Source organism: Typopeltis vanoorti, chromosome 5 (genome assembly GCF_054136105.1).
Source record: "Typopeltis vanoorti isolate ZY-2024b chromosome 5, IOZ_Tvanoo_1.0, whole genome shotgun sequence".
In the NCBI taxonomy this organism is placed as follows: Eukaryota; Metazoa; Arthropoda; class Arachnida; order Uropygi; family Thelyphonidae; genus Typopeltis; species Typopeltis vanoorti.
In genome coordinates, this window is record NC_143553.1 from 36898628 (window position 1) to 36911020 (window position 12393).

A 12393-nucleotide genomic window follows, 5' to 3' on the forward strand; every position below is an offset into this window, starting at 1 on the left:
AGAGAGATTTAGAAATGCCTCTCAGCAAGAAAGCTATTACCTTTTAGAATGCTTTTAGGAAGATTTTACATTTTTTTATATATTGATTCCATACATCAGAGGTCAAAAGACCTATAAGCATATCAGTACTGTATCTGGAGTGAAGATGAGGAGACAGAAGTTATTTTTTTGAAGAGTTGCTGGTTGTGGCTTTTTGTAAATACTTCTTGCAGTAGGCTGGTCCACAGGACAGAAGTAGATAGAATGAAAGAGGAGGAAGAAAAGATGGTTCTGTGTGTTTGCACACAGTAAAGAGATACTGAGCAACCTCTGCTCTTGTATTAACAAGTGCGTCAGAAAGTGGAGGAATGATGGTTGCCAGCTCAGTGAAGCAATCACCATTGATTTATCTTCAGAATAGACACAGAGCTGAAAAACTGCATCTGTGAGATAATGATTGAAGGGAATTTATAAGAGAGGAATTGTCTGATTCAAATAGCTCTCATGTGGACAGTGTTAAGAATTTTTAGAGAAGTTTTTAGGTGCTTTGTCCCAAATATATGAGCAGTATTCTAAGAATGGGCTGGTTTGGGATTGTAAAATAGTAAAATAACTGGATATGAGATTACTTCCACATGTTGGGACAAGTACCTTATGTATAATAGATTATAGAGACAAATGGAGAGATACCATCAGAACTAGGAGATTTAGAAATTTTCTGATGTTGCAATATCTTGCAGCTTCAATATATTTTATTATCACTAGATGAGAATATTTAGATGACAATAACAAAAATTACTATTTTTTATCTTTTTCATTTGGTTTTCATTTCATTTCAGAATTTATTGATGTCGGAAAGAAACAGAGAGCTTTAGATGCTCTCTATGATGTTATTAAAAGTAGAAAACATCGTACCTGGCAGAAGATCCATGAACCTATTATGATAAAGTATCTTGAGCTCTGTGTAGAGCTCAAGAAGAGTCATATTGCAAAGGAGGGACTGTTTCAGTATAGAAATATTTGCCAGCAGGTAATATTATTTAATTATGCTCTCTCTCTCTCTGTTATTTGTTTAATATATATATACATAGGTTAAGCCTGTTAAAATGGTATTAAAAAGTTAGTTTCGGGTATTTTATATAAATCACCATTAGTAGTATTTAAATGTAGAACCAAAACAGCAAGCATAGATCAGGGAGTGATTAAGATCAGGATTTTCTGGAAATATATGCAAGAATAGTGATATTAAAATGATTAAATAATGCACATCTGACATTAATTATGGGAGAATAATTTGAGAGAGTATAGGGATATTGAGATATTAGAATTTTTCCAGAATTTGTATTCTGTTCTTTAAATCATTGTCATCCTGAAGTTAGCAAAGAAAAATAATTCTATTAGGATTGGAATAAACAATGTTATAGGAGATCTCAAATAAATGGAAAGAAATCTGAACATGGATTAAGTAGCAAAGAAAACATGCAAGACAACTTTCTCAAGCAGCATGGAAGTAACTTGAGGTCAGAGTATTAGATTTGATTGTAGCATCAGAAAAGGTCAGGTAAAGGTTGTGACTATTTGCCACCAGTTGGCGACAGTGATCATGTTGCACCAACTTGGAAGTAGTAAAGAATATGGATGTGTCAGTTAGGTAAAGTTACATTCTGAACTACAAAGGTTGAAATTATGACAACCAGGAGAATATTAGTTAAATCCATATCAGTTCCTGAATAGGAAGGATATCATAAGTTAATGGAAGCTTTGAAAAGATGCTTAAATTATGCAGTATCTGAATGTGTCCATAGTTTGATGAACAAGTAGGGTGGAAATGAAATGAATATGCAGCTTTATTAGCAAGAAATCCATAAGAAGATGATCTGGAAGAAATATTGCGAGAGTAAGGAGTTATGAAACATATGAAGCTCAAGTTAAAAAAAAAGTGAACAGTATTCTATGGAAAGCTAACTGAAAATATGAAAAGAAATTGACTATGCAGATTAAAGGCAAAAGAATTTTATCATTATGCTGCAAGTAAAAGAAAGAATGAATGTAGAAGAATAACTTTTCACACTGTAGATGGTACCTTTATGTCAGAAGCAGATGAGTTGTTCAGATAATGATTACTTGCTTTGCTAAGATCTATCAACCAGGAGTATGTAACATGGCTCATATTTCTACATTCACTGTAGTGGTAGCAATGTGAGCTGTGTTACATACTCACGAGAAGCAGGTTCTAGAGCTGCTGCAAGACCAAGATGAGAATTCAGCAGTAGGGATATCTACACATATGATTGGAATGTTCAGCCAAACTAGTTAAGCACTTGACATGTTTGTGTAATTTGAGTCTCAGGTCAGGAAAGATTCTGCAGGAATGGAAACAATGTATGGTCCTGTTGTGAAAAAACTGATGTCGAACTACTGATCTACAGTATCTCTGGAGTGTTGAAAATTTTAGAGAAGTTGGTTAGAACTCGCATATAGGAATAGTTTGACAGACAAACTATACTTTGCTAAGAACAACATGGTGTTACTTAAAGGGAGATCATGTCTGATAAATTTCTCATATTTTATAATGCTAAGGCTGAGTGCTTTTCTGTAAGAGTCGACTGTAAAGACAACATTAGAAATATGATATAGTTATTTCTTTGAACATGGAAATAGCTATATGTAATAATAAAATTACATAAGAAAGTAATTTAATTTTACTTTGAAGCTTTCTTTTGTATGCAGCATTTCATACAGTGAAAAAGACTTTACACAAAGAATTGACTGACAGTAATGCTCTCGGATTTTTTAAAGATACTAATACAATAGAGCTTCTTTTTTACAGTCCCTCTCACAAAAGGTTAAGATAGGTAAAGTTTATATAATCCAGAAATCATGACCTAAAGATCCTTTAAACATCCAGTAAGTGTGATGATGGACTCTCACTAGCTGTTAAAAATCATTAATCATTTACACTCGCATACTTCCAAGCAACAGTAGTTTTCACAGCTACAGTCTATTGATTGCATAGTGGAAGCTCCAGATAGCAAGTGAGATGGCGGACTGGCAGGCAAGTTATTAATTAAAGTAATTTTCAAAGGGTTAAAAGAGATGCATTGAAACATTGCTAATCAAAATAACAAAATTTTAAAATATTGTTAATAAAAGGCAGGAGTTGTCACAGTTATATCTATGTAATTTAAAAAAAAAAAAAGAAAATCAGAGAAGTCTGTTTTCATTTAACCTCAAGGCTTTTCTAATATTCTTTCTTTGTTTCAGAATTTGGAACATATTATAAGAGTATCATCTCCATGGAGCACACAGATTTCTTGGGATAGGCGCACAGTAATGTTATTCATGCAATACATAGCATATCTCTCCTTCACTGACAGCACTCATGACCACCTCTGACAACCCATTCCACTTACTGATCACCCTCCAAGAGAAAGAGAAAAAAATCTACTCCACACATTCTTGCTAACTACATACTTCATCGTACATAGTCCGCTTCATTTGTCCCTTCATTTCATATTGCAAAGTTTCTTCTGCATATGTTCTATAAAATCCATTCAGTAACTTCAGACAAGTAACTTATATTTCTTTCATATCACATCATATCACATTTTCCTAATAAGAATTAAATTTTTAACCGACAAAAAACTTAATAAATTTAGTTGAATCCTTTATCCAAGCGTAAGCAAACAAAGTTTGTGCCTGAAGTATATTCAGGACTGAGGCAACTCGTGGTCAAGGTGGACCAAGCTCTCATCACTCCTTGTCTTAGTATCTCCCATAATGCAAAGCATATCTCCTTGTAGACATGTATAATGCTATGCATTAAGGTAAGGACCACTACCCAGACCAGTTTCGACCTTTATTGAGGTCTTGTTAGTTGGAGCCAGACCCAGAGGTGGTGGAAGCAACGGAGAAGTCATATTTACCTATACGAGTTGCCAAAAGGTGTCTCACCGTATTATTAAATTACTCTGGATTTAAAGAAAGATGTTGGAAGTTTTTTCCTGCTTGGTTAGACTATAATAAATTTAGTTTAATCCTTTATCTAAGTCTAAGCAAACAAAGTTTGCGCCTCAAGAATCTTCAGGACCAAGGCAACTCGTGGTAAAGGTGGACCAAGCTCTCATCACTCCTTGTCTTAGTATTTCCCATAATGCAAAGCACATCTCCTTGCAGACATGTATAATGCTATGCATTAAGGGATGTATAGCATTATACATCTCTGCAAGGAGATGTGCTTTGCATTATGGGAATTGCTAAGACAAGGAGTGATGAGAGCTTGGTCCACTTTTACCATCAGTTGCCGAAGTCCTGAAGGTACTTCAGGGGCAAACTTTGTTTGCTTACACTTGGATAAAGGATTAAACTAAATTTATTATAGTCTAACCAAGATAAGGTAAAAAAATTTCCAACATCTTTCAAGAAACTTAATAAATTATATTTAACAAGAAATTGCCATATTTTTCTGTGTATAAGATGAACCCCTTTTTCGAACCCAAAATTAAGAAATCAATATTATAAACATAAAACAGAACACGTTTGATATTTTTTTTAAATATTCAAAGTGTATTTAGTAAATAGGTAATATTTTTAAGATACATACTAAGACATTATGCATTATTCTCAGTTCCAGGCATATCATTTTCTTCATCGTTTTTTATTTTTGGACATTTTTATGGGCTAGTGCTCAAAATCTTGTTTATGCATTAACTTACCTCGCCAACGAGTTGCAGATGTATGAATGCTTTCAAAGTTTTGATTGGTTTATTCAGAATCAGCTGTTAATGACATCAATTGACAGAGTTAACAAAGTCTAGTGATTGGTGGAAGCCTGTTTGCAGAGACAAGGTACTGGCAATTTCGCCATGGCAACTGTGGGTCTCTCAACTGGTTACCCCCCCGTGTATAAGACGACCCCCAATTTTTGGTCTAAAATTTAGAAAAAAGTATCGTCTTATACATGGAAAAATACAGTATATTGTTTAATCTTATCCAAGTGTAAGCAAACAAAGTTTGCTTGTGAAGTACCATGGCTATGCCACTGGTATATAGAAGCTGCTGACTTCACACCAGATGCCTTAGTATCCAATAAAGCAAAATTGTTACAGGACAGGCCACTACTCACTACCAGTTTTGGCCTTTATTGAGATCTCATCAGTGGGAACTAGGAAGATAGCAAGGTTGAATCAATGCAGAAGTCATATACCTCCCATACACAAACAGTGTAGTAAAATGTTGATGTACAGAATATTAATGGGCTCATCAAAATAATTATGGAATTTTCTTTCATAATTAAAACGGATATACATGTGTTTATAAACATAAGTTGCTAATAAGTTAATATTATTTGGTATTTGACATAAATTCAACTTTGTGCTGTTCACGTGGAATGGTGATATCACTATGCTGTGTGAGACTTCTGGATCAGTATATCATTGTTCATCTGCTATCTGAAATGAATAATAATGAATTTTTCAATTTGTAAAGAAGTTTGAAACAATAATAAACATAAGGTTGATAGTCTGGTACAAAACGCGAAGAAACAAGATTTATCGCGATGGTAATTGCTTGTGATTTTGACTGCTATGTTTTAATAAATACTGGCAAAACACTAGGGGGAAACAACTAATATTTTGTGTGCTTGTGTGAAGATTCTAGGAATTTCAGTTTTGATAGAATGTAAAAGAAATTTACTGATAACAAAATACAATAGCACAAACTCAGCCCCTGTTACCTATATTATATACCTTAAGATAGATGTGTAGGGGGAGCTGAGTTTGTGCTGTTTAAGAGATATTGTGGTTGAAAAGATTAACAAATTGAAGATGTATTTTAGATAGCAGATAATTTTGATTACTTGGTTTGACACCAGCATTCTGCTTATTGGAGGCACGAAGAGGTTTAAATAAGTTTGGTCTCTAGAGCAGGGTTCCTGGATATTCATTCTACTCAGTATCAGGTAGGAATACAACCTTTTAAGGGTTGGATATACATCAAAGAAAAAAGAAGGCACTCGAACTTTTCATGTGGAGAGATTTTATATCCATTGATGCCAAGGTATAATTATTGTTTAGATCATCATCATGCGTATCAAGGATTTAGGGCTAGCTTGGCCTGTTCCGGCCTTAGAAGTCATCGTTGAATCGTTTAAGAGGACGTCGTGGTTTTCTTTTTCCTAATGGCTTGTACTTTAAGGCTTGTTTTGGTAATCTTTCCGTTTTCATTCTTTGAACGTGTCCCATCCATTTATGTTTGTATTTTTTAATTTTTTTCTATTACTGGTTTTTGGTTTAATTCTTTCATAATATCTTCGTTTATTTTGTGATCAAATAGGGTATACTTTGCAGTTTTTCTGTTGTTAATCTTTATTTGTCTTTTTGTTTTATTGTCCAGATTTCGCTTCCATACATTAAGACTGGTAGGGCTAGTGAATTGTATAATTTTAGCCTGGTTTGTTTTTGAACTAGGTTTGGTTTAAATATAGAGTTAATTACACCTATTGTCTAGATCTATAACTAAATTTAATTTTCCATCAAAGTTTACAGAATTTTTTTAAATTTTGAAGTGATAAAGTTGCTTATTGAGAGTGATCATCTGTTTTGATAGAGAAGCTATTATATATCTCAGAAATAAACAATAACCTGTGTAAGGTAGGGTATGTTATGCGGTTTTATTTGCGCAAAATAATAATATTGTATTCTGTGCGGATGTCTTGACATTGATATAGATTTATTTTTTCTTCTTTTTTTTTTTAATCTAACATTCATATAGACTTCAGTTTTAACATTTTATGCTTGGTAGATTCTTCTAATGAAATGTGTTTTAGGCATCATACATCTTTATGGAGCTTGAATTGAGAATGAATTTTGATTATTTGCTGCTTGAGTTTTCACAAGTTTCAAGGATAAAGGAAGAACTAATGACATATTCACATGAACAATATCAGAAGTATCTGAGAGAAATTGTTCTTTGATAAATAGCTCTTAGTATTTTTAGGAATTACGGTCCTCTTCAAATATACTCCATACAGCTGGATAATAGAGGATAAGCAGTTTAGCTAAGAGATAGTCTATGAAGTGGAAGAGAGAAAGTTGGGGTGTTGTAGTCATCGCTGATAGGATTCACAATTATCATCTGTCAATCCTTACTGTGGGAGAAAGATTATCATGCTGTACATCTTCTCTTGCTTTCTGTGTAGGTCAGCATAAAATCCTTGGAAGATGTTGTTCGAGGATATCTCCAGTTGGCTGAAGAGAAAACTGAAGCTGCAAGAGAAGAATCGCAACAGGTTGTAGTAGATATTGATGATCTTGATAATGTTCAGACTCCAGAAAGGTAAGAATGTTTTAAATATCATTTTGATTAATCACATCAAAATAATAAGCTGTTTATATTAGTGTTCTACGATTTGTCAAGTATTGTTTTCAAACAGATTCTATACACTGCAAAATTATGAACTTTAAAAAAAAAAAAAAAAAATTCTATTCATTATTATTATTAAGAGAGACCTCCAGGGAGGGGGTGCTTAAGGGTCAAAGCTGTATAACTGAGAGGAGACCTCCACATAGCCTTTAAAGGAATGCAGAGAACCGACCAGGGCTTCTGACCTAATGTCCAATCCTCACCTTCTCGTGGTGCACACAGTTGGGTATCTACTTGGATACTGAATGGACGAGGATGGGCTGGCAATTTGGGATTTAGTCGACCAAATTGTATTCTTATTGGTTAAACCAAAATATAGAATGATGGTACAACATGACAAAATTTCATGCCGGCTGGGGCGTCGCCTGGTTAAACAAGGCCCCCGTTGTTTTTGCCAGGGAACCAGGGCGAACAGCGAAAAGTCAGCTACTGAAACAAATCTGAAAATAAACCCCAACTCAACATCACCAGAGTTAAAGATTGGTACTATCAACGTAAGAAGCCTGAATGGCAAAGAAATGGAGCTAGCTGAGGAATTAGATAAGTACCAGATCAACATAATAGAGGTGACTGAAACAAAAAAGACCAAAACTGGTGAGATCTTTCTGAGCATAAATACAAAATATTATATTCAGGCAATGACAATCGAGGAAAAGGAGTAGCCATAGTATTCAACACAAAATACGAGGCTAATCATCTTAAATGGCAGTCAGTCTCAAGTAGAGTAATGTGGGTAAATATGAGAATGGGGAACTGGACAATGAGACTATTTGTGCCTATGGTCCCACAGAAGGTTCTGCTAAGGTAGAAGTGGAGGAATTTTTTGAGGCTTTAGAAAAAGCAACTGACACAATGAAAAAGGAAAAGTTGGTCCTTGTTGGGGATCTAAATAACAGAGTAGGAAATGATTGTGAGACATACAAAAATATTTTGGGAAAATTTGGAGAAAAGAGCAAAGCTAATAATAATGGCAAATATCTGTTGGATTTCTGCTCAGGACATGGACTGGTTATTACTAACACCATGTGAATTTGTGCACATAAAAATGTGCACAAATTCACATGAAGAGAAGAGGCTAGGAATAAGAAAAGTCTCATTGACTATGTTATTGTTGATAGTCATGTTTTCTCCCTGGTGCAGGACACCAGAGTGTACAGAGGATTTGAAATTGGAAGTGATCACTATTTAGTCTTGAGCAGGATAAAATTGAATTTCATATTGAAAAGAATAACATGTAAGAAAGTTTTAAAGCGAATAAAAGTTGAGCAGCTCTCAGATGTGAACTGTGGACTAAAATACACAAAGATTATTGAAGAAAAAATGAAAGAGTTTGAGAACAGGAATCAAACCTTGGAGATTCACTGGCAAACTCTGAAGAAAACATTGATTGATTCTGCCAGAGAGGCATGTGGTGAGGTTATCTGTGAGGATAAAAAAATCAGAACTCCCTGGTGGACACAGGAAGTTAAAGAGGCAGTGAAGGAAAAGAAGAAAGCATACCAAAAGTTCCTGTCAAATAAGTCAGCTTGTGCTCTTAGAGAATATAGAGACAAATGCAAGAATGCTAAACAATGTGTAAAACTAGCTAAACAAAACTCATGGGAGGACTTTGGCAAGAATATAGAAAATAAATATCAAGAAGGTGGCAAAATATTCTGGAGGTGGTTGAAGAAGCTTAAGAATGGAGGAAAGAGTTCTGTAAAAGGAATTAGAGATGATAAAGGTGACATGAAAACGGGAGAAAAAGATATCCTTGAAGTATGGAGTAATTACTTTGAAAAACTGCTAAATGAAACAAGCAGTGATGACAGCACATTGGTAAAAAAACACGGACCAGGCATGCAGTCAGGAATACATATCCATACTAGAAGTAGAAAAAACCATCAAAGGCTTGAAATGTGGAAAGGCAGCAGGAGTAGATGATATTCGACCAGAAATGCTGAAGTATGGTGGTATAAGAGTCTTACGGTGGCTGCACTGCATAGTTCAGAAAGCCTGGACAGAGGGACGAGATGAATATCAAGATGAATAGCTGTTGTAATAGATATGGTATGAAGGTCAGCAATACAAAGACAATGAAAATAGGCAGAATCATTGAAAATGTCAACTGTGTTGTGAATGGAGAACCTGTGGAACAAGTAAAACATTTCAGCTATTTAGGCACGATTTTTACTGAAGATGGTAAATTAAATATAGAAATAGACAACAGAATCAGCAAAGCTGGTATGGTGGGAAGTCAATTGAATAAATTCATATGGAATAAGAGAGAAATCAGTCAGAATACTAAATTAGCTGTGTACAAGACAGTGTTCAAACCAGTTTTAACTTATGGATCTGAGAGCTGGGTCAGAAGTAAAACACTTGACCAAAGACTAGAGACCACAGATATGAGAGTCTTGAGAAAGATTATAGGCATGAACAGATGGCATCAATGGCAATATCATATTAAAAACGAGGATATTAGGAAAGAACTTGACATTGTCAACATCCAGGAATGCGTTAGCAGAGCTAATCTTAGGTGGTACGGTCACTTAAACAGAATGGGCGAGGAAAGATTAGCAAAACAAGTGTTCTCTGCCAGGTTGGCAACCAAACGACCCAGAGAAAACCAAGATATAGGTGGATTGATACGGTACAAAATGCTTTAGACGATAGAAATATAAGATCTGATAATATTGGAGTGTTGACATGTAACAGACTGATTTGGAGGAAAATTGTAGATAGGAAATTAATAATGATGTAATTTTTTTCATGTAGTGCTATCATATCATGTACACCCATTGAGGGTACATGGCAGGAATTTGATGATGATCTCCAGGGAGTGAGGGACCCATCGAGTGAGGCCACATACTACACTCACTAGCTTTCCTTAGCTTCCTTATCCCCTTGCAACCCAGGAAACCAAATCTGTGCACAGTAATCCAGGTGTGGTCTTATCAAAGCCTTATGAAGAGACAAAATGACTTCCTTATCCTTACATGTCAAGGTTTGCTTCAACATCGCAATTATCCTCTGAGTTGTATTTGCAACTTTTACTATGTGACCTTTGAACTTTAAATTCCTATCCACCAATACTCCAAGATCCCTTGCTTCTTCAGTTTCTTGTAGCATAAATCCTGCTAATATAATATGCAGCTGGAACTCTAATCATGCCAAAGTGCATAACTTTACGCTTACTTACATTAAATTGACAGCCATTTTGTGTGCCCAAATTTCCATTCTATTCAAATCATTTTGTGATTGCTGAATATCAGTAGCATCCCTGATTGTCCTGCCTATCTTTGCATCATCGGCAAACAATTGCGCATCTGATGTTATATCTTTCCTGTGTATAGATTGAACAATAATGGCCCAAGGACTGAACCCTCAAGTACCCCCCCCCCCCCCCGGTGAACTTAAATCTGGCAGATTCACACCCACCGTATACCACTTTTTAATATCTGTCTGTCAACCATCCCCTGATCCAAGTCAAAAGTTTTATATTTCAATCCCATATTCTCCAGTTTATGCAACAGCTTTTAGTTTGGTATCCTATCAAAATCCAACATTCTCATAATGTATCCATTCCCGTTATCCAACTCGGCCGTATCATTGTTATAAAATATGAGCGAACTGCTAAAACATGACCTTCCTTTACCCATGTTTTTACTTCAGAGTATAGCGTGTTTGTCTACCCATTTCTGTTTGCAAGTTCTTACCAACTTCTCAAAAATCTTCACTACCACACCAGAGATAATATAGGTAGGTGGTTAGATACATCATTTTACGCACCACCCTTGTACAATGGAACTATCATACGTTCCTTCCATTCCTGTGGTATCATTCGTGAGCTGAGACTCAAGTTATACAAACATGTGAAAGGCATAGCCAATTCGGCTGGACATTCCTTTAACAAATGAGCTGATATTCCATTTGTCCCTATAGCCAAATTCTTATCCAAGTTATGCAACAGCTCTTCAACTTCATTTTCATGAATCTCAAACTCTTCATCCAATGTAGCAGTAGCACTGTGCACCTGTTACATACACCTGGTTAATATATATTAGCAAAGGTGAGCACTCATTAACTGAACATTCTCATTAGCTTCCAACACTCAAGTACCATCAGCATTCAACAAAGTTATTCTTCCACATTCATTCTTTCTTTTACTTGCAGCATAATGATAAAATTCTTTTGGATTACCTTTAGCATGCATGACTAATTTCTTTTCATACTCTGATTTTAGCTTTCCTCACAATACTCATTACTTTTCTGGTTTGTACTTTATATTTTGCATACCTCATCTAACTGTTATTCTCATGATGTTTCTTCCACATGATATTACAGAATTTTTGCTTAATATGGTTGCATATCCATTTCACTCCCACTCCATTTACTCTTCGAAGTCTATGATGCAGTTGCTTAAAGGGAGTGCCTAAACGTCAAATCTCTATAACTGAGAGGAGACCTCCACATAGCCTTTAGAGGAATTCGGAGAACCGACCAGGGCTTCTGACCTAATGTCCAATCCTTACCTTCTCGTGGTGCACCCTGTTGGGTATCTACCTGATACTGAATGAATGAGGATGTGCTGGCAATTTGGGATTTAGCCGACCGAATTGTATTCTTATTGGCTTAAATCAATATACAAAATAATGATACAATGTGACAAAATTTCATGCCGGCAGGGGCGTCGACGGGTTAAACTCGGACCCCATTGTTTTCGCCAGGGAACCAGGGTGAATGGCGAAAAGTCAGTTACTGGAACAAATCCGAAAGCACACCCCAACTCAATATCACCATAGTTAAAGATCGGTACTATCAACATAAGAAGGCTGATTGGCAAAGAAATGGAGTTAGCTGAGGAATTAGATAAGTACCAGATCGACATAATAGGGGTGACTGAAACAAAAAAAGACAAACTGGTGAGATCTTTCTGAGCAATAAATACAAAATTTTATATTCAGGCAATGACAATTAAGGAAAAGAAGGAGTAGACATAGCATTCAACAC

The 12393-nt window shown here is 35.4% G+C and overlaps 1 protein-coding gene across 2 annotated transcripts in view; it reads left to right on the forward strand.

Annotated features, from left to right (window-relative positions):
• The window catches only part of eIF3a (eukaryotic translation initiation factor 3 subunit a), a 378310-nt gene that overhangs the window by 27885 nt on the left and 338032 nt on the right, over positions 1-12393 (forward strand). For both annotated transcript variants that reach the window (XM_090393079.1, XM_090393080.1), the window contains exons 2-3: positions 819-1009; positions 7178-7314. In XM_090393079.1, coding sequence (XP_090249205.1) covers positions 819-1009; positions 7178-7314 — 328 coding nt within the window. The remainder of the gene's footprint in view (positions 1-818; positions 1010-7177; positions 7315-12393) is intronic.